This window comes from Neurospora crassa, linkage group III, assembly GCF_000182925.2.
Source record: "Neurospora crassa OR74A linkage group III, whole genome shotgun sequence".
In the NCBI taxonomy this organism is placed as follows: domain Eukaryota; kingdom Fungi; phylum Ascomycota; class Sordariomycetes; order Sordariales; family Sordariaceae; genus Neurospora; species Neurospora crassa.
Window position 1 is genome coordinate 3,846,329 of NC_026503.1, and position 27,358 is coordinate 3,873,686.

The following is a 27,358-nucleotide window of genomic DNA, read 5'->3' on the forward strand; positions in this document are numbered from 1 at the left end:
ACGCTAAGTAGTCGTCTTATTAAAGCACAGTGCGTGGTGATAGACACGCACTAACTGCACCTGGTTATTTCCCTTGACGCTGCGGCGGTTGTGGAGGGAGGGAGGGGCATTTTGAGGCTCCAGTCTCTGGCTCCCCACGGAGTGCGAACAAGAGGCTCCTCTCTGACAGTGTGCCACTGATCATATCATGTGTGCCTGCTGACAGAGCTATTCATCCGATTATGCATCAATGCCGTTCCATCCTCAACCATCGTGAATCAAGCATGACTTCTCGCTTGCTGTGCTGCGTGAGTGAGTGCTGCCCGACCCCTGGACTGCAACTTGAACTTGAAGATATGCACGGTCACATTCACACTTACACTGTATCTCAATTGTTCTAGGCCCCTTTTGGGACAACAGCCCCGCCCCCTCGTCCCGTCCGGCCGCCCTACAACTGTATGAGGAAAAGAAGGCCTGAAGAAGGACCAAAGAAGAAGGGCGCGAAGGCAGAAAAGGACCGGCCTCCATGCCTTGCATGTCTCCATGCCCGGCGACCTACATAACTACGCAGTAAATGCACTCGCACCCAACTATACTACATACACTACACCAAAAGACTGAAAGCCTGCCAGTGGAGTTCTGTTAGTAGAGGTACCCTTCTAGAGGTATGTTTCCTGCATATGGAACCCCTGAAACGGCCCGGAACGACAATAGCGTAACGATCTTTGTTCCCACCTCCCCAACTGCCCTAGAGCCCATGGCAAACGGCGAGAAATCTGAATGGGAATCGTAGTATCACATCTGTAAAAGGGAAATGAACCCTTTGTTCACTGGATTTTCTTCCTTTTGGACAAACAAACACTCACCCTCTCATGAATCGGATATCACCTAGCGTACTGCTACACTCCTACTAGTCTAACCCATAGCATCAGCAACCTCCGCGTTGATCGACGACGGGCAATCACACACATTACCGTGATATTTTCCTTTTGGCCAACGTAACTTGTGGAGAATTGGCAATGAAGGGTGCAAGAAAGTCACGATGATATTGACGGGTAACACCTTTTTTTTTTCTCCAAACACATATTGGGAAGGCGCCTCCTTTTCGAGGAAACATTGAGAGATCTCACTGAAACGCAGACAATTAACTTGTATGCATGCAGCCTCTTCAAATTTCGTATCTGCTTCTGCAACGAGACCGCACATGAAGCGCGTATGTTTTGCGAGCAACAATCCAGCTCCGGTTAGTTGAGAGGCCAAAGTAAACAACAAACCGTCTATAATGATTGGTCATGCAACGCATAGGACGAAAACTGGGCAACTGATGACAGGAAAGACACATCAAATACACCATAAAAATGGGTGGTGACAAAAAAGTAGAGATGAGGAAAGTATTCTCTTAGCATAGCACAAACAACTCGAAATGACTGGCTTGATGAAGACGACCCCCATACTCCTGCTTCCCCTCCCAACATAGATCCCTATCTTATATGTCACCGTGTCCTCGGATGTCGAAATATAGCATGAAGGCCAACTCTTCACTCCAGTTCCTCCCCAAAGTTTGTGGTGGCTGCCCGCCGACTCCAAGAAATGCCAAGATGAGGAAGCAATCGAATCAGACGTGATATAGGCCCCGATATCCTAGCTTGCGGCCATGACCTGCAGCTAGTAGTCAAAGACCCTATGCGTCCAAAGACTTCTTCGCTTCAGGCAGCGAATCTAACTTCATTGCCGTCACGGAACCGTCCGGAGTCGCCTCTGGAGAGTCACTGAGGACAACTGGCTCTTCTTCCACAGAACCTTCGATGGTGGTAGGGACAAATGGCTTCTTCTCTCCGTCCTCGAGGGGTGTGGGGTCGTGACCGCGACCAAAGTTGCTCGCAGATATCCCAACCGCCGGTGTGCTACCCTCCGCAATCTTCTGCTTAGTTGCCGTGACAATCTTCTCCGACTCGGTAACCGTGCCCGCAGCCGTAGTCGCATCGCCCTCGACGCCAATGGCACTATCTTTGTTGTTTTGGTTTTCAAGCAAGGCTTGTTTGTCAAACCGGACAATCATACATGAGAGGTTATCGGTGCTGAAACGAGACAGAGCATGATCGACCAGTTTCTTGGCCGCAATCACCGGTTCCTGGATATCGCGCACAAGGTCGACTGCTTCCTGATCCGAGCAAACGTCCCAAAGCTGTAAAAAATTTGTCAGTTTATGTATCTTCAGGCACAGTGGGGAAAGTGGACTGCAGAGCTGTTGGTATTACTTACCCCATCGCAAGCAATAATCATGAACTCGTCCCAATCCGGTTGGATAACCGTCTCCGTGGTGTAAGGATGACCAGTGACGAGGTCTTTGATATAAGTATCGCCAAGAGCTCGGGTGACAGCAAGGACTCCGTTCACGCGGTTGTTCAGGATCAGACCTCCAGCGTTTGCTATACGCTTGCCCTCATTTTCATCGCTGCCTTTGTGGTCATATGACAGGCGCAACGCCTTGCCAGAGCGACACAAGACGATGCGAGCATCTCCCACATTGGCTGTATAAAGCACCCTCTGTCTTGTGGCAGAATTCTTCAACTTGGCGTGTGTAGCTTCCGGGATTGAAGAGTTGAGGCTTTTCTCGGACTGCCCATCCTCCACCTTAAGAGCATCCTCAGTGGCCTTGACAACCGCGGGGGCGATAGCTTGAGAGCCGGTCGCCGACTGGTTACTCGGAACTCGGTCCTCCCAGCGCAGAACCGCAACGGCAGCCGTGCAGCCACTATTTTTGAGCGGAAGCGCTTCTAGCTCGGTGTCCACAGTGGTAAACGTTTGATCAAGGAGTTCCGGTATAGGAGCATTCGGGTTCTTCTTGATGATATCCTCAAGGATTATGTGGAGCTTCTTGCCGCACCAGTCAGCAGCAAAGGTGCCGGCATGGCCATCGAAAATGGCAAAGTAGCCATTGTCCGTCTCGATCATGTCTGCATTCTGACTGGCGGAACTACTACTGCGCTTCTCATGTGATTCGTTCGCTGATTTTGATTGCTTCTGAGCCGAGCCCTCGGCGCCCAAAACAGGGGCAGGAGTATGGAGAAAGTTGTAGAGGAAAGCATGTGTGTCTTCCATAGTACGTCTGCACTTCTTGTTGCGGTCCTCCCAGACACCAACCTTGAACGTGGAGCGCGGCCCGGGGAGTGATTCACCGGCGGCATTGTTGTGCTGGCCTTGAGGAACAGCAAGGGCCTGATCTTGCTTGCCGAGCTTTTGCAAGGAAGTCTGATTAGAGTTCTTGGAGTCAGTACTCATATCACCGCTGTTACGGTTCGCAACTTGAGTAAACAGAGTATTTTTGGCTTGGGCAATCAGGCTGCTGGCTCTGCCGCTCACCCCACTGCTCCGCTTCTTCTTGCTATCGGACGAGCTACCAGCGCTCGGTGGACTCCCGTTGCCGATTTGGGTGTCGCCGGCGGTGGACTGATCGGCGGACTTGATGGATTTGGGAGACGCGCCTCCATTGCCCGGCGCCTCCTTCTCGGGGGAGGGCGACTTGCTGCTCGACCTGTCCTTTCCACTGCTGCCCGAATCTGAAGCTGACCCGCTCACGGACTTGGAGGCGGCGGAGCTGGAACCGCCGCCGAACATCCTATTCAGCAGGCCTCCTTGAGAGGAGAGACTGCGACGCTTGTTGCCTGCCAGGTTGGTTGTTGGGGGGTGGGGTGGGTGAGGGCGCGACACGTTGCGAGAAGATGCCGTACTGAAAGGCCGGTCTGCGGAGAACTGCGGTTGTGAATAGGGACAGGGTCTGGGTCACTCTTGAAACCCTATTGGGGATTTATGCGCGCTCGTTGCGCTTTGCGATGAGGAAGTGAGGGCGTCGGTTGTGGTTGACAAAGAAGCAAGGGAGAAGCTGAAAGTTGTTGCAGGAAGGCTGGAGTAAGTTTGATAGGTATTCGTTGAATGGAGCTGATGCAATGGCGGAGATCGCGAAAGGTTGTTGAAAGGCAGAAGGGAGGGAGGGGTCTGGTGACAGGCTGTGGTGCACCGCGCTGAGATGATGTAATGCCAGTTGAAGAGCCACTGTTCAGGGCTGCACAGCAGTGACGGGAGCAGGAAAGTCGAAGGCGCACAGGGGCACCTTGGGGGATTAGTCTAGTATTTCGGGGTCCGGGTGGAGAGCTTGAGGTGTACACTACCTACTCAAGGAAGGAGCAAGCACCGAGTCCAGTGGTAGGGGTAGTTGTCCAAGGGAGCCAGGCAGAGAACTGGATGACGAAAACGGCAACAACGACAATCAACAACACTGTTCGGACCAAAGCTGCAATGTTCTGTGCTGCGTTTCGGGAGAGCAACCGCGGGGAAGGAATGAGGTTCGAGTCGACTGCAGTGGCGTCAGAATCGAGATTTGTTCTCTGTAGCCTAAAAAGTGCGGATGAAGAGGCAGAAGAGGCAGTTCGACTGCGATGTTGTCCAAAGGGATGAAATGAGGTGAAAGTGCCCGTGTGTGTCGAGGCCCAAGCTCAAGTGGAAGATGCCTGCGGATCGGTGTTGGACTCGCGCCTGCTGATCTGAATGGCTGGACCGCCCTACAAGCTTCCTCCGCATCCACTTCAGGGTGCCCGCCTGACAGCATGAAGTGGAGATGCTTCAGGTCCAGTCCGAGTCCATCATGTTCCAGTCCCGCCTTCCGTCAGAGGCCACGACCTGAAGGGACCCTGAGGGCCTTCTGAAATCGGGGACCTTACAGGCACCAGTAGGGACGGCAAACTTGATCTGTGTGTGACAGTGCAGCCCAGAAAGTGGGGTCCATACTGTACAGCTTAATCCGGATTCCACTTGCCATGCAACAGCAGCGAGGTGTCTAAGGAGCTTCACCTTGAAAGCCCAGAATAAGGTGTAGAATATCTGTACTACAGTACCTTACCATGCGCCTAGTCCATCTCGGAAATATAGAGAAAAGAGTCACTACGGTCTGAATTTAAAACATTCGCGGGAAATCCGGGGACTGGGCATCTTCAGGTTCTTTGTGCCGTCGGGTGTTTACAAAGCATTATAGTACTTAACTTAGTACAGACTGCGGGCGTTGGCGCCAAAGAGGCACCGATACAGTACTCGCGATGGTCCAGATAGCTACCTCTACCTGCCTGACCTAAGTACTTACTAGAATAGAGGGATGCTTCTAGGCGTGGGGTGCTGCAGGTGTGGTACCTTGACTGCTGCTACATTTATCAGGGGCGACCGTCTCATCTCACGCTCACTGCAACCACGAGGAAACGGGATTGTCATCGACACTTCACTTCGCATCGATCGCATGGATATTGTCAAGATGATGTTGATCGATGCTGTGACCCCAACTACCTATCTTTCGACTTGACCGTGGTGATTTTTGTCAACACTGGTGGACGTCCTCCTCCCCTAGAGACTCACTATCTTCTCTTCGTAGTGTACAATGAGAATAGCCTGTTGGAACGGCAGGACGGCTAGACCGTTGGACGCTATTCGGCATAACAAAGCGGGATGGGATGTTAGTCTCGCGATCTGCACTGTACATGAAACTCACTCTGCCCAACGAGCCAACCAACGAAAGAAGTAACATGTTCTCGTGAGAATACCAGCTCATCACCTAACCATTATTCTAAGAGTCCACTCAACCCAACGTACGCCTAAAACTCCCGCAGTCATGCTGCATTCATGTGTGCTCATAGATGCCACTGCTTTGCAAGTGGGCATACGAACCATATCGCCCTCTCAGAGTCGTGGATGCATCAAGAAACCGGCAAGCTTGAAGAGCCATTCCCATCCCAGGGAGGGGAACATAGAAGCTGGAGCATCTTCGTCCAAGTTCAACCCTTTGTACAGCTTCCATTCTCTGGTTCCCAAGTTCATCAGAGTTTCGTTCATCGTCTCAGACTGTCCAACCTTGCCTGCAAGTCGTCGTCGCCTGGGTCGGCTCCACCACCCCCACCCCCACCACCCACTGCTTGGGCGACTTTGTTCTCCGGGACAGCCGCAACCTGTAGTCCCGATGGTGTCTCGCCCATCTGGTAAAGAACAAGTTAGCAACGTGATCTTGCTGCGAATACAACCGAACAGCCAGCCTTACCGCTTGACTGAGATCTACGCCAATCTCCTCCAGCACTTGCTCTACAACCTCATCGCCCTCTTCTTCAAGACCCATATCCATTGCATCGTCGATAGCATCATCCATCATCTCCTGTCGTTGTTCCATGATATCGTTCTCGCGCTCAAACTCCATAGCTATACGTTGCAACGAGGGTAGGTTCATTGTGCGGTTCATGCTTCCGAGAGCCATCGTCGCGCCCTTCATGGCTTGCATCATCTGCTCGTTTGTACGGTATGTCTAGGAGATGGATCTTGTCAGTTGGCTAGTCTTTCGTATATCGGCGGAGATGTGGCACTCACTTGTAAGCGAAGCGAGATCTTTTGGAGTTGACTCCTCATGCTGTAAAACTTTTCGATGTATCGTCGTGTCCGCACCAAGTCCTTGGCCTGGATTTTGCAAGCACCCATCTGACCCTTCTGAGCGCTCTGGCGAATCTGGGAGACAAGTGTCTTTTCTTGCTTCTCGAGCTTGACGCGCTGTTGGTCCAGTTCTCGGATAGCCTTGTCGAGGAGTCGCTGGTTTTTGCGAAGACGCTCGGCCGGCGTCATACGCTTGCCGAAAGCCCATTCCAGGACCTAGTTTTTGGAACATGGTGTTAGCTTGCGCGGCCTGGATGCGCATCGACCGACGACGGAAACTCACGTTCATGTTGCTGGCGCTGGCGGTGATTGATAGCTAAGACCTGTAGAAAGGAGCGCTAGATGACTGGTTCTAATACCTCATCCACACCTTGCGTCAAGATAGCAATTTTTTGATGATCAGATCGGGAAAATTGGCCGTCCACAACTCAACGAAGTCGGCCTCGGAAGGTGCTGGGACTGGGAGCAGTTGGTTTTGGCAGTTGCGCAGTTGTTATGGTACCCTGCTGGACTGATGATGCCAAGACCCCCAGACGCCAAGGTGCTCAATGTTGGAGCCTTGGGTGGGGGCCTTGCTGCTACTGGGTAGCGAGCCACCCAAAGCCACAGAAGATGTGACCTCATCGCCGTTGATTAGCAGAGTCAAGCCACAAATACCAGATAGGCTCAGGGATGCGTCGGCCACGTTTGTCCATAACAAGACTAGCGGCCAATCACCAAAACATGAGGGGACTGCCGACAGAATTCCGTGCTTCGTTGCAATTCGACCTATCAACCTTCAATGCAGCCGTTCAAATGTCCCGCATGCCCGCATGGGCCCCCCGGCCTGGGGGGGGGGGGGGGGGGGGGGGTTCAGGTTTGGCATGGAGTGGAAGGTGGAGGAGGAGGTGCGACATGGATGGACTCCTCCAATTTTTTGGATTTCTCATCCGTGACGCCCTAACCTGACACTAAACAGCCCACCATCAACCACTCTCTCCATTATCACACCTAACGAATCCGCTTAACCTTCGATCTCCCGCCCTCGATGCCCTTCTGATAAACGCCTCGTGCACGCATCCGCTCGGTCCTCCCTCGACACTGCGACAAGTCCCTCCACGACCATGAGCCAGGATTACTACCCGTCCAAGGGCAAGGCGCCCCAGCAACACGAGGACGGCGAACCGCGCGAATTCGATGACGGCGCCGAACACCACCCGCAGGTCCCGGGAGCCCCGACCACGCCCGCGTACATGACCGTCGGCACCGGCTCGACTTCCCAACATGCTGCTCGCCTTCAGGCCATGCTCGACAACGACTCCGGCTACGGCGGCAGCATTGCCGGTGACTCAAGGGCCCCTTCCCATTGGGACTCGGCTGTGCACCACGATAGCCCGCTACCAACTCCGACCACCGCCACCCACGACGACGATGCCAACCGCCGCTTGCAGGCCGGCGCCGTACACCAGCTATGGTATAACCAGCATCGCGTCACGCTAGGGCGCTCTATCAACACCGTCGTCGAGCTCCTCAAGAAGCTGCAAGAGATGAACGTGACATGGCCTGCGCATTATCCCTCTGTCCAGCGGGCTGTTCTCGACGAGCCAAACAACTATGGTCCACCGGGTCTGCATCGCTCTTCAACCATGGGCGCAGATTTCCCCCCGCCGCCATCGCCTCACTCACTGCGAAGATCCATGACAACAGGCGACGACCACGCCGAGCCCGAATCCAGCCGGGCTGCCGAGAGGAGGAACACCAGCTCGGAGCCTCGACTAGTTTCCCCACAGATTGCCCAAGAGTTCTCTGTCCTCAAGCTGGATCTTAATCTGGGCTCTCTACACCAGGCCGATCTCGTACATTCGCTGCAGAAGGAGTCAGTGGCTTCTTTGCTCGATGGTAAAATTCGCTCCAGTATCAAACATCTTTATTCGCTGCGCGAGAGAATCGAGGATACTTCAAGCAAGGTTCTGGTTACCGGTGATCTGAATGCGGGAAAGTCTACGTTTTGCAATGCCTTGCTCCGGCGGAAGGTTCTTCCCGAAGACCAACAACCCTGCACGAGTATCTTTTGCGAGGTCCTGGACGCGAGAGAGAACGGCGGAATTGAAGAAGTCCATGCAGTTCACAGGGACGCAATCTACGATCGTCACGATGAGGCCACCTACGATGTCTATTCCCTAAAGGAGCTGGAGAGAATTGTCACCGATAACGAGACCTACCAGCAATGCAAAATCTACATCCGGGATGCGCGAACTATCGACGAGTCTCTTCTGAACAACGGCGTAGTCGACATTGCGCTCATTGACGCCCCTGGTTTAAATATGGACACTACCAAGACCACGGCCATATTTGCGCGACAGGAGGAGATCGACGTTGTCGTTTTCGTTGTTTCAGCTACTAACCATTTCACACAAACGGCCACTGAGTTCATCAGGGCTGCTGCTGCTGAAAAGGCCTACCTCTTTATCGTTGTCAATGGCTTCGACACCATTAGAGATAAGGAGCGTTGCCAGAAGCTCATCCTTAACCAAGTTAGGGGTCTGAGCCCTGCGACCCACAAAGAGGCGGATGAGCTGGTACACTTCGTCTCCAGTACTGCGATTCCCATGGCTCCATCGCCTCCTGGTGGTTCCTATGGAGGTGGATCGGGCAGCGCAAGCGGTGGCGGTGGCGGTGATGATGGCGACGATGATGATCCCAAGGGCAAGGGCAAGAAGAAGGAGATGGCTCGGGACTTTTCGAATCTTGAACAGTCTTTGCGGAGATTCGTCTTGGAGAAGCGGGCTCGCTCAAAGTTGGCACCGGCCAAGACCTATCTCACCAACATTCTGAACGACGTCCACGTCCTCGCTACTGTCAACCAGGAAGTTGCCCAGTCAGAGTTCGACCGGATGAATCAGGAGCTGCAGAAGCTTGAGCCAGAACTTGAGCGGAGCAAGCAGGCCAAGCAGGAGATCAACGAGAAGGTTGACCAGACGATCGAAGAAACCTGCCAGGAGATTTACGAATTTTCGCGCAACACGATTAGCAGCTCGATCGAACACGCCGGTGATGGCAACTTCGGAATCCCTTATCCTGGTCTCTTCAGTGCGTTCGAGTATGCCGAGGAACTCAAGGAGGCCATGCTTTCGCAGATTGCTGGCTCAGTCACTCAGTGCGAGGAACACGCAAGAGCCAGGACCGTTGACGGTGTCAACATGATCAAGCAACTTGGAATCATGCATCTAGGTAACGAGTACACCGATCTGGCCTTCCGCCCGGATGTCATGTTCCGCCGCAAGAAGGATGCTCTTGCACGCCAAGTCGACATTCCCACCGAGCTGTGGGACTTTGTTGACTGGTCTACCGTGCTTCAAAAGGAGGAAAAGGCCGGCATGGCACTCACCGTTGCCGGTGTCGTTGGTACAAGTGTGCTCAGCGGCTACAGCCAGATGAACCTTGCTCTTCGTGCAGCCCAGATCCTGGGAACCGACAACGTGCGCCGCCTCATTATTCCTGGTTTGATTGCGGCCGGTAAGTCTAGATTCTCTTGAGCAGTTCCCGTCTGAACATTGCGCTGACTTTGACTCCTCTACAGCCGTGGCAGCGACATATTACGTCCTGAACCAGATTCCTCACTCTCTTCCCCACCGTCTGAAGGAGAAGATCTCCACTCAGCTCGCTGCCATCGACTACGTTCACTCGAACAGCATTCGTATCTCCGGTTCGGTGCGGAAGGTCCTTCGCTTCCCCGCCGACTCCCTCCGCGTTGGCCTTCAGCGTTCTGTAGAGAAGCTTGACGGACGCCGTAACGAAACTCTGCGTGTCAAGGCCGAGAGCGACGTTGCGCTCAAGTATTTTGCCAATCTTGTCCGCGAAAGCGCTCATCAGCGTCGGGTTGTCGAAGCTGTCGATCTCGATGGCCATCCTCCTGGTCTTGCTGGTATTGGAGGTTTCCACTAGACGGCCTGGGTGGGGAGGCATTTTCCGCTTTGGTTGGCTTTTCTTTGTTATAGTCGGCGTTACTGGTGCCTGTTGTGAGAAAAACACAGATTATCATCATACCCCTTGTTTTGAGCACACACAAACAATCCACACACACACATAGATCGCCTGTATGAGACAGGAAGGAGAGGTTAAAATTGCAAGCGTATGTATTACGAGCTTATGAGTTGACGGAGAAATGATAGGGTAGACATAGCTGATGAAGTGATTCTCCCCTCTGAGATGTAGATCCGAAGATGGTGAATTGCTTGGTTAGTGTTGCTTGTGCGGTTCTCCCTTGAACTTGTCTTGGTTACTGGTTTTTATAACGGAGCATACGTAGCTGCAAGAGGGCGGGAAAAGTTACAACGGGAGTCGTGCGATAGGGAACGGATTGAATGCTATAGATACAAGGCCCGGGGTTGACACTCAATCCGTCCTGCTTTATAATCGCACGAATACCCCGTTTTTCTTGGGTCCTGTAGCCATGCATATCCTTGATGACCTTTCAATTCTAGTGTAACATCTCATATGACTCTACGCGCTGCGCTCGTCTTTATCTCGGACCACCCGGGAGCAGACACTGGCATATAGCAGTCTCGGTTCCTCCTCTTTCACCTACTATCGACCACCTCTCATCACCGTCACGATAATATCCGAAACTATCCTACCCATCCACCACCTTCAATACCTCAAAATGGCGTCCCAACCCTCCTCCTCAACAAAAATCAAGCTAGCAGCCGCGCACTCGGCCCCCGTCTACATGTCCAAATCCGCCACCCTCGCCAAAGCCATCAACTTGATCCACGCCGCGGCGCGCGACGGCGTCTCCATGCTCGTATTCCCCGAGACCTACGTACCCGGTTATCCTTACTTTATCGAGTGCTACCCGCCCCTCAAACAAGTCGCTGCTCTGGCCAAGTATGCCGAGGAGTCTGTCGTGGTCGATGAAGATCTGGACGGTGTAGTAGAGGCCTGCAGAACCACAGGTGTGTCGGTTGTGCTGGGGGTGTCGGAACGGATGAAGGGTGGTTATACGTGTTTCAATTCGCAGGTTTTTGTTGCCGGTGGAAAGGGAGGCGGGATCACGGGAACGCATAGGAAGTTGCAGCCTACGTATGTGGAGAGGATCATCTGGGCGCAGGGGGATGGGTCGACACTCAAGACTTGGAAGGGTATGCTTGGCCCTGAAGCAGCAGATGGAAAAGAAAAGTCCTGGAACGTAGGCGGCTTGGCCTGCTGGGAACACACCATGCTCCTCGCCCGCCAGGCCCTGATCACTCAGCAGGAACATGTGCACGCGGCGGCGTGGCCGGCGCTGTCGACGATGGCCGGGTTCGAGGAGAGCGCGGATAGCCAGATTGAGGCGTTGATGAAGTGTCATGCGCTGACGGCGCAATGTTTTGTGGTGGCGGCGAGCAACTATGTGGATGAGACGTGTCTCGAGTGGATGAAGGAGAATATTGGGGAGCAAGGGTTTGTGAAGCGTGGGGGAGGCTGGTCGGCGGTTATTCATCCGTTTTGTAATGTGTTGGCGGGGCCGGTTACTGGGGAGAAGGAGGAGCTGGTTACGGCGGAGGTTGACTTGAAGGATCTGGGTATGGTCAAGATTTGGGTAGATGCTGATGGTCATTATAGTAGGCCGGAGATTCTGCCGTTTGTGTGGGATAAAGAGGCATATTGGGAAGCCGGAACGAAGAACCATGAGCTGAGAGTATCTGGAGTAAAAGGGGGAGAGGAAGCTGAAGAGGCGTAAAGGGTGGAGGACCAAAAAGGCGAAGTCGAATTATATGGACTGAGTCACGGTGAGTTGGTGATAGATCAACCACAGGCTGTGTTTCTTCTTGCTATCGAGTTCCTTCCGGTGCCACTTTACATACAACGATCATGCAGACCACATCAAAGCCCTGAGCCTCTCCTTCTCTTCATCTCCTCCAAAGATGACATCTATCCCCCTTCTCACAAGCGAGCAAATATCGGCTCTGGTAAGCCCAAAGTGTTTGGCCACGAGTGCATATTCGTTGGACAACGGGCTGCCGAAGACGCCAACATCATCGGTCTAAATCTATGTTAACCTCAGCCCTTTCATGTAGTTGTCTTGCGGTCTTCAACCGGCTCAAAATCTTGGGACGATCGAAAACAGATTCAAGACGATGGAAGGGGAGGATATCGAGACTCACACTCAAAACAACAACCGTCTCCTCAACCTTCCACCACTCTCCAAAATGACTTTTCACGCGCAAGGTCAGCAACTCAGTCACCACTTCCCCCATCCAAAACTTGGACTCTTTCAAACACTTACTGGCTCTCAACCCCCCCACAAACCATGCCCGCATGGACATTACAACTCAGACACAACTCCAACCCCATCCCACCCCTCCTCTTCACCTTCTCCCTGATTCTTTTGTTCAAATGAATTACATGCCCAATCCGATCCGGTTTCCAGCTCAGTAACGTCAACAACTCCTCCTCTGTTCCCGACGCCTCGGCCTCGGCAAAGTGCAGCGTTATTCCTAACCCAGGAATTGTCCGCCTGGCCTCCTCAAACACAGGAGTAAAAATGTCGATGGGCCCCTTTGCAGGGTCGCCGCAGAGGTCGATGCCTACCACCCCCCCTTGTCCGGAAAACTGGCGGCAGAGGGCGAGGACTTCGTAGGCTTCCGGAAGGGTGTTGCGCCGGTCGACAGAGAGGATGAGTTTTGTCTTCAAGGCACTAGTGGTGGTGCTTTCGAACTCGGCGATGGCGGAGAGGATGGTTGAGACGTATTGAGCTTTGGTTAAACCGGCGTGAGGCATGGCGCGCGGAGTGGTGCGCAGCTCGAGGTAGACAACGCCGTCGGAGGCGAAGTCAGAGAGGACGGAGAGGGTGGTGTAGCGGAGGGCCCAGACGTCGGAGACGAGGTGGTAGATGTAGGAGGAGAAGAGGGGGAAGAAGCTGGTGTTGTTTAGTTAGTATGTGGTGGCCTTTGTTGTGTTGCCGGATACTGGTCATGGGGATTTATCTCGTCTGAACTGGATGATGGGTTGTCTGATCGGGGGAGGAGACTTAATGGACATCAACCAAGTACATCTACTTCCAAAAGCATACTTGAAAGAAGCACAAGAAACAAGACCAAGATCAGCCCGTCCCTTCGGGTCCCGGCTGACTTTCCAAAATCCATTCCTGGGAATTCCATACGGCACGGCCCGCTTGCGCATACCCGTCTCTTCTTGGACGCCGGAGTATGTAGAAAGGCGATCGGATGGGACGGGAGAAGGCGACAACGCAGTTCCAGTGAACGAAACTTACGTCTTCAAGTCATAATCATGTTTACCCAATGGCATCTCAATCAAGGGATCCTGAAGGTCCGTTTCGCCATTTTCCTTCTTTTTCAGCCAGACTTCATGGAGACACTGGCGACTGATGCTGCCACTAAGATGGGCATGAAGCTGTTTGGTTCAGAATGTCTCGTCAGTTGGGATCCTGAAACGTTAACACCAAGAACATCATGTTTGTGTGCTAACGATGTGCTCATTGCCGGCGAGTGTTCTTGGCTGATTACCTCAATCTTGGGCAACGCCTTGTGATCCACAGCATCGACTGTCATTGCGAGTGTTCTGCTAGAACTGATTTCTTGATGTTGATTTTGCTCACCGTCGGTTGGAAATGGCACCGAGGCTGGACTGTTTCGCACTCGCTTGAAGTTATCACCAAGAAAGCGCGCGGGATACGCACTATGTCTAGTCCGGAGCCAACCGGCGTCGGTATGTTCTCCGTACCTGTCAATTGTGCAATTCGTCCGTAGCGCCGGGACTTTTGAACGGCGCCGTGGATAAGCGGTGGGGATGCCGACCAGCGCCGCCGGTTCCTCTCCCAGGGGTTCCACTTGCCATACTACGTATGTACTGCCATGCCGGCGTGCCTTGTCTCACAACGGACAATTGTTAGAGGTATCAGCCAGCTGCAATTATCCCTACCGTGGCCCGAATATTCTATACTTGCCGTATTGGCAGTCGGTATTTCCCTGAGCTGCTGAGGAATCTGTGTTTCCAGGAGGACTTCGAGGCCCCATTCCTAGCTTGTTACAAGTCGAACAAATACCACCTCACCTTTCTCCTCTCCCCTCCTGTCTCGTGTAGGTGGACTTTTTACCGTACCTGGAATTTTGACCCGCATCTGGAGGGTCAGGGTCTTATAAGCTGCAGTAAGCCGATCCATATCAACGGCACCGAGCATTTGTCCTTGGAAGCAATAACGGTCTGTTTCAGTCCCTGGCGGTTCCTGGATGCCCCTTTCCATCTCATGGCTCTCCAGAACAGCAACGTGCATTGGGATGGTATAGCAAAGTTCGGCGATTTCATCTCAACAGGTGGTCGCAGGGGAGGTGTCGGGTCCTGTGTAGGTAAGCGCCCTTTTTTTTTTTTGAGTTCACTGGTTGCATTTTGGCGAGCTTTTAGCTTTGTCCCGATACGGGGTATTTGTTCAATCTCCCATGATTGACTAACACCTCGGCGCATCATAGCCTCAGAACGGATGTGTGCTTTGCCAGATAGGGCAAGTTACTCGCAACACATCATTGCACAGGCACACGGTCCGCCAGTTTACCATTTGGTATAGGCACCCCGGGAAATCAGTGCTAGAAATGTCTGTAATAAGCGAGCTGCAAGAGATGACAGCGCGTCGCGGCCATTGCTACCGTTGCACTCGAGCTATCCTAACCGTCGAGAATCTGAAGTGGAAGCTGGCGAAGACAGGACTGGTGATCTCGGTGATTTCGTCAGTCATTCACTGATTGCCTATGACATTACACTAGACTACTCAATGCCTGGTTACGGACATGGCATTCACAAACTTTATGCCCGTGTCTTGGAAGATCCGGGTCCGTTGTTTCTATGCGCAGGTTTGGCCCCCCGCCGACATTCCTGAACTTTTGCGGTGCTCCACAGTTAAGGCCAAGAGAAGTAGTGATTCGAACCAAGGCATCTCCGGTTAATCGAAGTTGCAGATGGCTATCTCAACTCGTCAAGGAGGCGTCTTTGAAAATCCCGGCAAGAAGAGACGCGATTTTCACGTCCGATTGATTACAACCGTTGATCCATCATTCACAAGTTGGGAGTGCTGGGTTTTGGTGGTACATAGGGTCCCAAGGGACCACAGGGGTTGTTCGGGCTACGTTGTACCTACGGTCTTGTATGGTGCCGCACGATGAGATACGGTGCTTTCCTTGAGCAGCCGATTTTTGAGACGCCGTGACTTCGGATCTTGAGAGTTCATATCAGGTACGTACTCATAGCCACTTCAGCGACCAACCCAAGTGTACGAGCGCGGTTGGGTCTATATCTGTGACCTCCAGATAGCTGGGCTCGTGGAAACTTGCTGCCGCTTGGCTACAGTTCTGCTTGCAAGCAAGATGTTTGCAGCGCTCGTAATATTAAAATTCGGTAGTATGCCGCCACTCGGGTTGTTGTATTCCCATGCTTGATTGTCCTGCGGATTTATACTGGCTGACAAGGAGACAGACGTATCCAATATCACTGGAGCATCCGTTCCTGCATCCGGGTTCCATCATCGGCACGTCGGCCGTTAGCAAGCGGGTTGTCATCCATAGAGATCACCGATACACCTGTAATGTGGTCCCGGTCACTCTGGAGGAACGGTTTACGCCAGACCTCGTGTCCTAGATAGTGACCTTGGGCCCCGGCCATCTTATCACCGTTCATCAGTTCCCGCCAGTGGTAGACTGATAGATCGTAACTGCTGAACAAGCGAACTGGAGTGAACGCGCTCTTTTGTCGGAACTATGTCTCTGTGCGGCCCGAGCTCTTTCGATGGATCTGTGTCAGTCACCCTGCATATCGAATTTCGGAATCAAAAAGGGAGAGGGCGGCGGGAGGAGTGGGAGACAGAGTGGAGGGCTTGCAAGAATGGTGCCGGGGGCTGCTCAACCGAGAGATTTTATGCGCTATTATTTAACAAGTTCTTTGCAGTATTTTCTTTGGTGAGAGATACTGTCAAGCTGTTAGCGCACAGGAGGAGCTAACCGCAAATTGGCCCTGACTACTGAACAGCTTCAGTCCTGTTTGGGTATGGTTGGTCGCGCCATAACGCTGCAGACAAGGGGGCAGGTCCTTGTCCCTAGTGAAGACCCGGTCGGCTGGAGCCTCCTTTTCTCTTCCTGGCAGGTTGCCCCTGGTGCCTTGCGCCTTCGCCTTTGGACGGAGTGCCTGTTTGATGAGACCTTGAAATCTCTTGGAGCTTGACAGCTCACATGGACGGCCAGACAGCTCACCGGATTCCCAACTGTATCAATGTCGAATTCGTTGTAGCTCCGTGAGGCAAGGGAAAATCTCAGCGTGGCCGTGGTGGTATTGTATCGAAGTGGGTTTACTAATCAAAGCGATTGAATGATACCGTGCGAGCGTGGGTGCCTGAAATTTGTAAAGTCTGGTTGATTTCAATCGAGTTCATTGCGCGAGCGAACATTTACGACCCCAAGTCCGTCCGGTGGAGCCAGTCCGTGCACATGCATTTGCGTGGGCCGTCTCCGCTCTCCATCGGCGCAAAGTGCAATTCGTCCGCGGGGCCTTGCTGTCCGCCCGCTTACACGTCCCAAGACCAGGGCACTCACTGCAAAGAAGCAGGGTGACCAAGTCCACAGAGAACCCACAGTCTCTTTAGCTTCCACCTCCTGGCTTTTCTTGGTGGAGGTCTCGTCAGTCGGCGGGATATTCTTTGCATCCACTCTGCGAGAAGTCGACATGCGCCCATCAACCACGGGGGAGGAGCTGCACCCGAGGAATGGGGCGCAACGGAGCCTTCAATTTCAGAGATCCATGACTCCGGTGCCTTCGGCCAGGCTTGTTGAAGAGCTTGGCAAGATTTAACTCGTTTTCTTTCTTCCTGTTCCATCGGGGGTGCGGTGCGGTGCAGTCCGGTGCGGCGTGGCTAGTGCGAGGTGTCCATGTCCGCCGTTGAAATGTTGAAGATCAGAATCAGAGGGCAAGAAGTCGAAATAACTGCCCCAGCTTCAAGGTTCACAAATCCCTTTACTCCCTTCTCAAAAGTCCCGTCTTGTTCCATCATCCAAGCCCTTCGGCCCGCCATCCAGCCCGCTGTCCGCCGACCGGGCTCTCCTGTGTTATGGATAAAAAATCGTGAATTGGGCGATCTCTGGGGGTGGCAGGGCCTTCATACCCAAGATGGCAGCTTGTACAAGAAATAACAAGTTTGATCATTCTCAAACAGAAGATTTCTGTAAAACCACTAGCGCCTTGGCTGTACCGCGCTGCTCTTTTACTACTATGTATGTACTATGTAGGTGTAAACTAGGTATATTCATGCAGACGTGTGTAGTGTAGTGTGCTCGCTCCATTGGGGAGGTTTGCTGCACGCATCATCCATCCCGTCCATTGCCTGGGAGACCCGACTGGACACCAACGAACCTGGAAAAACCGAATCCGTTCCTCTGTACCTAGTTGTACACCACAACCTCAATCTGCACTCGCTTCCGCTTCCATTGACACCCGGCTCTTGGGGCTTTTCACTTCCACACTGCTTCACAGGACGACGCTTGACACGGCCTCCATTCCTTCCACCTGCCCCCAAGCGTAGACGTACCCGGACACTAGTACAGGCTAGGTAGTACAGGTAGACCCAGTGCAGGCCTCCCGTCACTCTGTGAGGAGGTTCCGCTCTGCCCCTACAGTAGAGTACAGTAGCCCAGTGCAGTGCACGCAGCGACCCAGCAAAGGCTCCATCGTGCTACCCCCCGACCGGGCCCCTCCCCCCGGGCCCATACCCAATCTGGCACCAGGTAATAATCGCAAGGAAGAGGAACTCTGGCCAGCCTCTTCGTTCGCCAGTTCGATTCGGCCGCCCGCCCACTCGCAGAAGCGAAATCGATCCCCAGTCCTTCTTTTTCCCCTTCTTTCTGTTCTTCACCACCGAACTCCTGTCGATTAGCGACAGCCTCTCCAACTTGCTTTTACGACCTGACAGTCACTCGCGTCGGTCGCGTCGCTCGAGACTCTCTTGTCCATCACTGCCCTGCCACCCTCTCTCGAAAGCTGACGCCACGCACGCCTGCCTTTAGTCTCCATACTCTAGGTTGTCAGGGTCGCTCTTCGCCTGGTCAATATCCGCCATCCACTCATTCGTTCGACAAGAGTCTGTCCGTGGACAAGCAAGAGGCTTTTCCCCCCCAATCCCTCTCCACCACTCTCCTCATTTTTTCCAACAGCAGTCATTTCGTTCAGAGCAGGATCGGGACCTGCCTCGCCTGCCTAGCTGTTTGAATTGGCCCACCACCGCATCGCCCGACCCCTGGAGCTAGCAATTCCTCCTCCACCGGCGCCCCGTACCAGCACCACTGCTTTGCACCATTCTCAACATCCACACTCCAGCAACCGACTCCGACTTGCTGCATCTCTGAAGATCCGACGTCCCTAGAGTCCAACCTTTGTCATCGTCATTCTCCCTGTCTCAACCAGTCACAACAACATCACTTCGGAGTAGTCCGTCCCTCATACGAGTTCGTCGCCAATTGTGATTACGAATTGAACCAACACACCTCAAGAAAAAAAAAAAAAGAGAAAGATGGACTCCCGATCAAGCGATGTGTCGCCAGAGGCGATGCAGGCACGAATTCAACAAGCGCGTCGCGAGGCCGAGAATCTCAAGGACAGAATCAGGCTGAAGAAGGAAGGGCTCGCCGATACTTCCCGTGAGTCCCCTTGTCGGCAGGTCGCGAACTGCGCCGTTGTCCGCCCATGCATGCCGTCGTCAACGGCGGATTGACCGCTGCATAGTGTTGCTGACATGATGTGTAGTCTACGAGGTCGCGCAACAGGCCCATGAGCCACTTCCGAAGAACAACATGATGAAAACAAAGAAGACGCTGAAGGGCCATCTGGCCAAGATTTATGCGATGCACTGGTCTACCGACCGGAGGCATCTTGTCTCAGCATCTCAGGACGGCAAGCTCATCATCTGGGACGCTTATACGACCAACAAAGTTCACGCCATTCCCCTACGATCGTCTTGGGTTATGACTTGCGCCTATGCCCCGAGCGGCAACTTCGTTGCCTGCGGTGGTCTTGACAACATTTGCTCTATTTACAACCTGAACTCGAACCGTGATGGCCCAACTCGTGTCTACCGGGAGCTTTCAGGTCATGCGGGCTATCTCTCTTGCTGCCGTTTCATCAACGACCGCAGCATCCTCACCTCCTCCGGCGATATGACATGCATGAAGTGGGATATCGAGACAGGAACAAAGGTTGTTGAGTTCGCCGACCATTTGGGCGACGTCATGAGCATCAGCTTGAACCCCACAAACCAGAATACCTTTGTGTCAGGTGCTTGCGATTCTTTCGCTAAGCTTTGGGATATCCGCGCTGGCAAGGCCGTACAAACATTCGCTGGCCACGAGTCCGATATCAACGCCATCCAGTTTTTCCCCGATGGCCACTCTTTCGTAACGGGTTCCGATGACGCTACTTGCAGACTTTTCGATATCCGCGCAGACAGAGAGTTGAACTGCTATCGCGTGAGTAACCTGTGGATTATTCTCCTCTCGGTTCTTGATTTTTTTTTCTCTTGGTGGCTTTAGAGCTAACATTTGGGTAGTCCGAATCTATTCTTTGCGGCATTACCTCTGTCGCGACATCAGTCTCTGGACGTTTGCTCTTTGCCGGTTACGATGACTTTGAATGCAAGGTCTGGGATCTTACTCGCGCTGAAAAGGTTGGCTCTCTCGTCGGTCATGAAAACCGTGTCAGCTGTCTGGGCGTTTCCAACGATGGAATAAGTTTGTGCACAGGCTCTTGGGACTCCTTGGTAAGTTTCTACCCGCAACATCAGATCGATATGGTACAGGCCGCAGATTAGACTAACTCCCTCACAGCTCAAGGTCTGGGCATATTAGGCGCATGTGTGATACTGATACGACCGGCACCCTCTGGATACCCGACCACGACGCGTCACTTTGCCAAGCCTATCGAGTGCTTTTTTCTATTTGTTCTATTCAACCTGGTAACGCCTCTTGATCCTTGCGATTTGGCGTAGACAGGACGAAGTCACGACATATTTTTCGACCCAACAATCTCGGCTCCCCGGGCTTGGACCATCATCAACTGGCCTTGCTCCCCGGTTGGAATCCTTTTTAGCTTCTATAGCGGTTTTTCCGATACTCCACTCGATTTGCTGCGTCATATTTTCAGCGGGTTCAGTTCGCAAGGTGGGCGGCAGCGATATCCTGGCTTTGTTCAGCTCTCCGTACGCCAACCCGCCTCTCCCCTCCAGAAAACGTCCCCCCGGATAATATGATCCGACACGTTCATCAACTTCGGGTCGCGTAATTCCCCGGGCATTATTACAGGGACGTCTGTACCAGGTTTTTTGGACCCGGTTTGGCTGGAGCAGAACGTCCAATAATCATCAAGGTCTGGCTCGACGGGTCGTATCATATTCCACATGAGTGGTTGCCAGTGTCTCTCACAGGGGTTGTGTCTTGAACCAGTTTACCGGATACCCTCTCTATACGTATTTATCCACATCTTTGCGCGCATTTTCTCAGCGTTTGGTCTTTCTCTAGTCTATTACCGGCGGGGTGGGTAGGAAACCGTCAGGGTGTCTATTTTCACGTGTGTTGATAAAGTAGGCCGGGAATGCAAAACGGTCCCTTTGTCTTGTGTTTTTCGCGAGAAAGAGGCGGGGATCGGCTCACGAGTGGCGACGGTAAACAGCAGTTGCGGTAAAGGCTTTGGGGGAGGTACCATACCCTTTTTCTATTTCCCCGATTTTTCGTTAGGCAAAGGGTGTATATCGTGGGGATCTTACCTATTCTGTCATCTTATCTTTCTTCATCTGCCCTTTTGCTCTCTCTCTCCTTACCTCGCTCTTCTGATACCTAGTATCTTTATGACGGTTGTTTCTTTCACTGATGGTTAATGGTGGATATGCTATGGCCTGGATGAGATGGTAGGAACAGAAGTGGAGGGAAGGAGGGAGATGCAACTGGCCTTTTAAAATACTTTCTCAAACGTTACCCCCGAGCCCTGATTCTGCCCTGCCTGTGTACTATAGTTGCACTGAATGCTCAATTCATTCTATAAATCTGCTCTCGCTTGTATGCATCAGGTCTACGTGAAGATGGTTTCCAAAGCTTGGCCAATGTGTTTGTTAGTCTAGTTATGCTTTGTGCGCGAGTGAGTGTGACTCTCACCGATTTATCATCTTCGTCGGCAAGCCTGAAATAACGGGAAGTCCGGATTCATTATGGTAGACAATGCTAAAGACGCGAGACCTGCTTGCGGAGATGTAGCAGGTAACATATAGTAAGTCAGGCCCTGCCTAGTTACAGATGCCATCAAAGTTCAGTTCACTGATGTAAGGCGTCTGCCCACCATGTGGTTTCTCCTGCGTTCATTACCATTGAGATTGATGCAGAAGCTATCGAGGTCATCCAAGCTCGTACAGACAAACTGGATAGTATGCAGAAGAGATGGCCACTCTGATGTTCAATGCTCAAACTGGAAGTTTGAGCAATGAGGTAAACAGAGAAAAAAGAGCCCCATTAACATGAAGTCTCATTGTTATAGAATTTCATCTTCATAAGGCAAGGAAGTGCGACCGGAGAAAGAGAGAGGGCGGCCTAACTGTGAATTCAATTGTTGAGACAGTCACCCCTCGTCACCAAGCTTCCCTTTGCCATCGAAGCCTTTTAGAAAGTTTTCTACCTTGGAGATGGGCCTTTATCTCCTGCTCCTCAGGAAGCGATCATGAATAATTAGCTATAAAAGTAAGTAGAAACAGTATGCAAATAAAAACAACGCACCTACGTCTCTACTGAATGGTCCTCTTTGCTTCCATGTTCCAGGCACCAGATACGGGTACGTTCCCAACAGACATCTACGCAACAATGAACGAACGAGGCGTCCGTGGATGACAGGATCAGACTGAAACGAAGTGAAACATGCATGATATGGTAATCTTCTTGTGTAGTAGTTTCGTAAATATGCTAGTGTCCAGTGGGCCAGTGCCCTTGACTGTGACGATATTTTCCCTTGCTCAGCATACGTAACCAAAGGTTTTCTTGAAAAAGGACCTAATTGATACATGGAAAATGAATTGTCATGCGCATTGCTACCGCTATCACTTGCTGTCACTTTCCGTCACGGCGGCTAAATTAGATGGTTGGTGTTAATGGAGTTTATGAAGAGCTCAAAGTCTGTCCAAGATTTAAGTGATCCTATCATCCATCCAGTTTTGAAATTTGAGATGAGGGTTACAGGGTCCTGTCTACCTTGGCATAGTTCGAGTGTGACACGACCAGGTAGTCGTCATGGTTGAGGGACAGAAAGAGACATTAAAGCATCCTGCGTCCTGTCAAAAAGTCTAAACATAGTCAAGACCCTGTCGATGACAAAATTTCTTGCGTCATATGCCATTCGTCTTATGAACCTGCAAGGTCTAATGGACCAAATCCGGGGTCCTTTCTCGGCTGGGGAAAGGGTCAAAACCCATTCACGATTTGTAGATATTCACTTCCCAGGGGGGGCAATTTTCGCTGCCCTTATGACGTAGGTTTCCAATCCAGGGCCCGTGAACACCCGCTTTATACTAGTTAGTGTATTTGTTCTCGAGGAGTCACAAACGTTGAAGAGGAACTCGAGAAATGTCGTCGTTGTCCCGAGAACCAATTCTGGACTGTGGTCAAAGCCAGATTCAGAGAAACCTCGCAACATCCTAAGCAAGATAAAGGCCATTGTGGCCATACAATGACATCCATACTCAGAGCTTTGGCGGAAACAAGATCAAACTGGCATTGCAGACTTGAATTTCTCGTAGCCCATCTCGATCGGACATGTTCGTTGGTGCTTGCCGATCTTCGATTCCGTGCGCCAGCATCAAGGTCCGAAAGCAGCGCTTGTCACAATACACAGTAGAACATGTACAAATGTAGGTCTCGTCCCTCTCCGGGTTTCTCCCGTCCTTGAATAGTGTGTCAATTATCACCGTTCTTTGCTCTTTCTGGTTATAAGTTGAACTGAAGTCAGCCATAGATCAGAAATCTCCATCACGGCAACTAAGGTCACGGGCGAGGGTGCACTCCGCATTTCTCCACGTCCCGTCTCGTCAAGAAGGGAAGTGCCTGGAGATTCCTCAGAATTCATCAGGCGCAATGAGGCCTCAAACCTAATACTTCCGGTTGGCCTCTGATGTTGGAACAATTCGTACCCTCACAGATTCCATTTGCCAGGAACCTTTTCCCCTTCTTTTCTTTTCCCTGACACCACCTAAGTGATCCCTGCACCGTCCTTGCATGAGTAATTGCCGCGGCGTCTTCTAATCCCAGTCACCCACGCGACTAGGTCTGGGCATGCAGCGGGCAGCCAGTGTCAGCCAAAGGCACAATGGTTGGTGCACTGGCGCCCTTCTAAGCCTCTAATTCGCCAAAAGCAGCCCCTCTTTAGGCTGGATAACCTAGGGACCACTCCATCCCCATCCTGATTGTAGCCGATCACACACGAGGGGAGCGAGGACAGGCACACAACCACCACACCACCTCCTTCAAACCGAAGTCTCCGATCTTTCACTTTTGCCGCCTTGCTTCAGCTTTGCCTCTTCCAGCTTTGCGTGGATCTTACAGGTCTTTGAACCCTTGTCTTCCGCTGGGCGAAAAAAAAAAGAAGCCCAAAAATAAGGTATGTGAAGAACAACCGGTTTCTTTGGAATCTCCTCAGGGGTAAACTCATCCTCAGCCCGTGCGTGCCTCCTGGTTTCCCCTTAAATCTCCATCCTACTACCCCAAGTTCAGTATCAAGGCATGTCTATATCTGAATACCTGTTTCAGTCTTTTACCTGTACTGAACAAGTTCATCCTTTCTGTTGCCGCATTGGGGAATCCACATTCAAGGTGTGAAACTCCGTACCTGACACGTTTCCAGGGAAAAGAGAGAGCGACGTGCATCACCTCCATCCAACTGGTTTGGCGTCACTGCGTCTGCGTCTCGCCTACCCCAGCCTTGAAGCAGGTCGGAACGTCGGATCGTCACTCCTTTCAAGACGCTAGCTTGGTGTCTCGTTCTCTTCGCGAATCAATCTGACTCAGTCGTGGCTTGCGTCGGTCTTTCTCCTCTTTTACTTGCTCAAACCAGGGCCGTAGATCGTACCTGATCTGAAAGAGAAAGAGAGCCAAGGCAGAAGTCACTTCAGACTAGTTGTTTGAAGCGAATCGGTAGCTGCCGAGGACAAACACAAGCCCACATTTTCGTGTGTTTATCGTACCATCAACGACACAAACGCACAGACGCGATAGCAGAGTAAGAGGAACAGCACTTGCTCATCCTCTGTTCTATTTCTGCAAAGTCTACCACCCTACCTGAGGCGGAGTTACCGTTCTTCCCTTCGCACGGGCGCCAAACCGTATACTATCAAGGATTGAGTCCCAGGTACTTGCCCTCGGGAGTCCCTTTATTGTAACCCTACCACGCGAGTCCGCCCTTCGAGAAGCATTCGTTGTTGGGCTACCCCGGTCTTTCCAACAAAGATTCCTTCAGCCCCGTGCTGTCTTTGTCCCAAGTTTTCCCCGGTCCCATTATCATAAAAACCTGTCACCCTTCAAGACGGACGTTCTTCCCCCCTTCTTTCACAATGTCAGACCAAACCCCAGCCCAAGAAGAGTTCGCCTCTTTCCTAGCCAAGAACTCCTCAACCAAGTACAGCTCCCATCCCGAGGATCGAGACGATTACCACGACTCCAAGGCGTTCCACTCAGACGGCCAAGCAGACAGCGAGGACGAAGACGAAGAAGACCGCTTCCGCAACGCCCAGATCGAAGCAGCCATGCGCATGCCCACCATGGACTCGCGGACCGAGATCCGGCTGCCGCCCGCCGGGTTCGACGCCGGCGCCGCCACAGGCGTCAAGGGCGTGATCGCGGACGCCCGAGCCTACGAGAATGCCAAGCGCAGCGCCAAGTGGAAGAACAGGGTGCGCAGCGCGCGGAGGAGTGTGTTTGGCGGCGGCGGTGACGCATCTCCAGAACAGCAGAAAAGTGGAAGCAGAAAGTACAGCGATGGTGCGGGAAGCAGCGGGCTGGACAGCGATTTCGGGAGCGATGCGGGACTGGATAGCATGGACGAGGACGAGAAGGAGTTTTTGGAGAGATGGAGGGAGAGTAGGCGGCGCGAGCTGGAGAAGAGCAGCATGAACCCGGCTTCGAGACAGAGGAGGACGAGCCCCAGCTCGAGACAGTTTGGCCGGCTGGACAATGTGGATGCGATTGGATACTTGGATGCTATTGAGAAAGTGGGACCAGAGACGGCAGTGGTGGTATTTGTTTATGATCACGAGGTTCGTTCGCCTTTCCCTTCTCCTTGTCAAGCATTTCACTAACCATTTTTGCACTTCTAGTGCCCTGTCTCAGCAGCAATCGAGATTGCTCTCCGACCAATCGTCCATTCCCATCCCGCCATCCATTTTATCAAGGTTCACTACGCCGAGATGGAGTTCGACAACGCGGCCGTCCCGTCCATCCTGGCGTACCGCAACCAGGGAGACCTCTTTGCGAATCTCACGGGGCTGATCGAGATGATTCCGGACGATGAGGATTTCGACACCGACACACTCAAACGGCTTTTCGAGAGGCACGGCATATTGCGAAGCCAAAGGGGAGAGCCTGCCGGATGGTGATGTGCTGCTCCTGGATTTCCCAGTCAGTCAGTCAGCCAGTGATGCCCTTCGGACCTTGGTCGGAGCTGTTCTGTTCTGTCTTTTCTTGTTGGAAGACGGGAAAGACGCAGTGCTTGCACTGAGCCGTCCGTGTGAGCATTTTGCCCATTTTGTTTATGGAAATTGCGTGCTCTTGTGTCCTCGATGACACCGGCAGATACGGCAGCTGTCCTAGTTCTTTGTTCTGCCGCGGCATGCGTAGTCCAGATTTCAGGGCGTGTTGGTATACCTAGGCAGCTCTATGCATACATCAGGCTTCGACTACTGAACGGTTTCCCCCAGATGGACTTCCGGCGCGAGCGATCAGTAGAGATTACATGACCTTGGGTTTTAGTAACAGTGCGCTCAGCTCATGCCCTGGAGGCGTGATTGAGGCAGGCAGATGGACTGGTACGAAGGGGTACGAATACATGGTATTTTCGAATGAGGAAGAACTGAAATGATGGTCATGTCTGGACGCTAGAGAAGCCATACTTGGTCTTCGGAGTTTGTATTAATCGTTACTGGTCAATCTATATACTTAAAATTATAATCTGTACGTAGATATACACAATCAAACCTTTGGGGGCTATACCAGTACCAATACGCAAACTGTTTCCTCGCTCTCTGTGTCGGTGAGCATTGTGGTCTTCGAAAGCTCGAAACAGGAGAACGGCATCATTTTGGAGCATCCGAGTGGCCCAAAGTGAACGCTAAGATGTGTGAAGCGTCCCACTTTGGAGATGCAGATCCCCCGGAACGAACAGGGACTGCCTTGGGGTTTACTAGGTATGTACTGCGTACATATCGATAGTTACTGTATGCGTGAACTGGAAGGACACTGTACTGCGATGACGAAGGTCCTCGAGAGATATGCGGTTTCGCTCATACTTCTCGATATAATCGGCTCAGTTTTCAAGCCCTGGAGGCATTTTGATATTCCCTCCGAGCAATTTGTGCAACTTGATGCTCTCCTGGTCATGCCTTCCTCTTGCATAGATCCTTATGAGGATGAAGATGAACTTCGTTGGGCTACCAAGAATAGGTAAGTACGTGGCACTGTACAGTACACACTGCAGCACTCGTTCCAGATTGCCAGGGTCCATTAAGTGCTAGAGGTACTATCGCACCGACATCCGGGCCGTTCGGAGTGCCCCTCCACCTCTTTATGGCAGGAACCTCCTCAAGACCAAGCTCCCGTGCATCGAAAATGTTTGAATGCGCCCTTTTTTTCATTTCTTTGTCAAGTTGTCCGTTGTGGTCGCATATATACGAACATTGCTT

General features: G+C 52.3%; 8 protein-coding genes across 8 annotated transcripts; 5 read left to right on the plus strand and 3 right to left on the minus strand.

Annotated features, from left to right (window-relative positions):
- Nucleotides 1-1,027: 1,027 nt before the first annotated feature.
- NCU00434 (protein phosphatase 2C isoform beta) lies at nt 1,028-4,634 on the minus strand. The gene is made up of 2 exons (XM_951605.2): nt 2,242-4,634; nt 1,028-2,164 (listed from the first exon to the last, which is right to left on the minus strand). Exons 1-2 carry the CDS (start codon nt 3,595-3,597, stop codon nt 1,661-1,663), a joined length of 1,860 nt encoding a protein of 619 aa, XP_956698.1. The 5' UTR covers nt 3,598-4,634; the 3' UTR covers nt 1,028-1,660.
- Nucleotides 4,635-5,322: 688 nt separating this feature from the next.
- NCU00435 (SNF7 family protein) lies at nt 5,323-6,942 on the minus strand. Its single transcript, XM_951606.2, has 4 exons — nt 6,719-6,942; nt 6,376-6,651; nt 6,056-6,313; nt 5,323-5,993 (listed from the first exon to the last, which is right to left on the minus strand). The coding sequence occupies exons 1-4, from the start codon at nt 6,722-6,724 to the stop codon at nt 5,850-5,852; spliced, it is 684 nt and encodes a 227-aa protein (XP_956699.1). The 5' UTR covers nt 6,725-6,942; the 3' UTR covers nt 5,323-5,849.
- A 360-nt stretch (nt 6,943-7,302) lies between these two features.
- Nucleotides 7,303-10,669, plus strand: uvs-5 (ultraviolet-sensitive-5). Its single transcript, XM_951607.3, has 2 exons — nt 7,303-9,930; nt 9,995-10,669. Exons 1-2 carry the CDS (start codon nt 7,539-7,541, stop codon nt 10,357-10,359), a joined length of 2,757 nt encoding a protein of 918 aa, XP_956700.1. The 5' UTR covers nt 7,303-7,538; the 3' UTR covers nt 10,360-10,669.
- Nucleotides 10,670-10,864: 195 nt separating this feature from the next.
- On the plus strand, nt 10,865-12,292 carry NCU00437 (nitrilase). The gene has a single exon (XM_951608.2). It carries the CDS (start codon nt 11,078-11,080, stop codon nt 12,134-12,136), a length of 1,059 nt encoding a protein of 352 aa, XP_956701.1. The 5' UTR covers nt 10,865-11,077; the 3' UTR covers nt 12,137-12,292.
- Nucleotides 12,195-14,177, minus strand: NCU00438 (adenosine deaminase). Its single transcript, XM_951609.3, has 5 exons — nt 13,923-14,177; nt 13,670-13,809; nt 12,683-13,315; nt 12,561-12,609; nt 12,195-12,439 (listed from the first exon to the last, which is right to left on the minus strand). The coding sequence occupies exons 1-5, from the start codon at nt 13,965-13,967 to the stop codon at nt 12,266-12,268; spliced, it is 1,041 nt and encodes a 346-aa protein (XP_956702.3). The 5' UTR covers nt 13,968-14,177; the 3' UTR covers nt 12,195-12,265.
- Nucleotides 14,178-14,662: 485 nt separating this feature from the next.
- NCU00439 (hypothetical protein) lies at nt 14,663-15,353 on the plus strand (the record flags this gene model as incomplete). Its single annotated transcript, XM_951610.1, has 3 exons — nt 14,663-14,758; nt 14,883-15,119; nt 15,174-15,353. 3 exons carry the CDS (start codon nt 14,663-14,665, stop codon nt 15,351-15,353), a joined length of 513 nt encoding a protein of 170 aa, XP_956703.1.
- Nucleotides 15,354-18,112: 2,759 nt separating this feature from the next.
- On the plus strand, nt 18,113-21,485 carry gnb-1 (guanine nucleotide binding protein beta-1). The gene is made up of 4 exons (XM_951611.3): nt 18,113-19,082; nt 19,189-19,907; nt 19,988-20,197; nt 20,265-21,485. Exons 1-4 carry the CDS (start codon nt 18,956-18,958, stop codon nt 20,283-20,285), a joined length of 1,077 nt encoding a protein of 358 aa, XP_956704.2. The 5' UTR covers nt 18,113-18,955; the 3' UTR covers nt 20,286-21,485.
- A 2,403-nt stretch (nt 21,486-23,888) lies between these two features.
- On the plus strand, nt 23,889-26,685 carry NCU00441 (phosducin). The gene is made up of 3 exons (XM_951612.3): nt 23,889-24,066; nt 24,310-25,717; nt 25,778-26,685. Exons 2-3 carry the CDS (start codon nt 25,016-25,018, stop codon nt 26,054-26,056), a joined length of 981 nt encoding a protein of 326 aa, XP_956705.3. The 5' UTR covers nt 23,889-24,066; nt 24,310-25,015; the 3' UTR covers nt 26,057-26,685.
- Nucleotides 26,686-27,358: the final 673 nt, after the last annotated feature.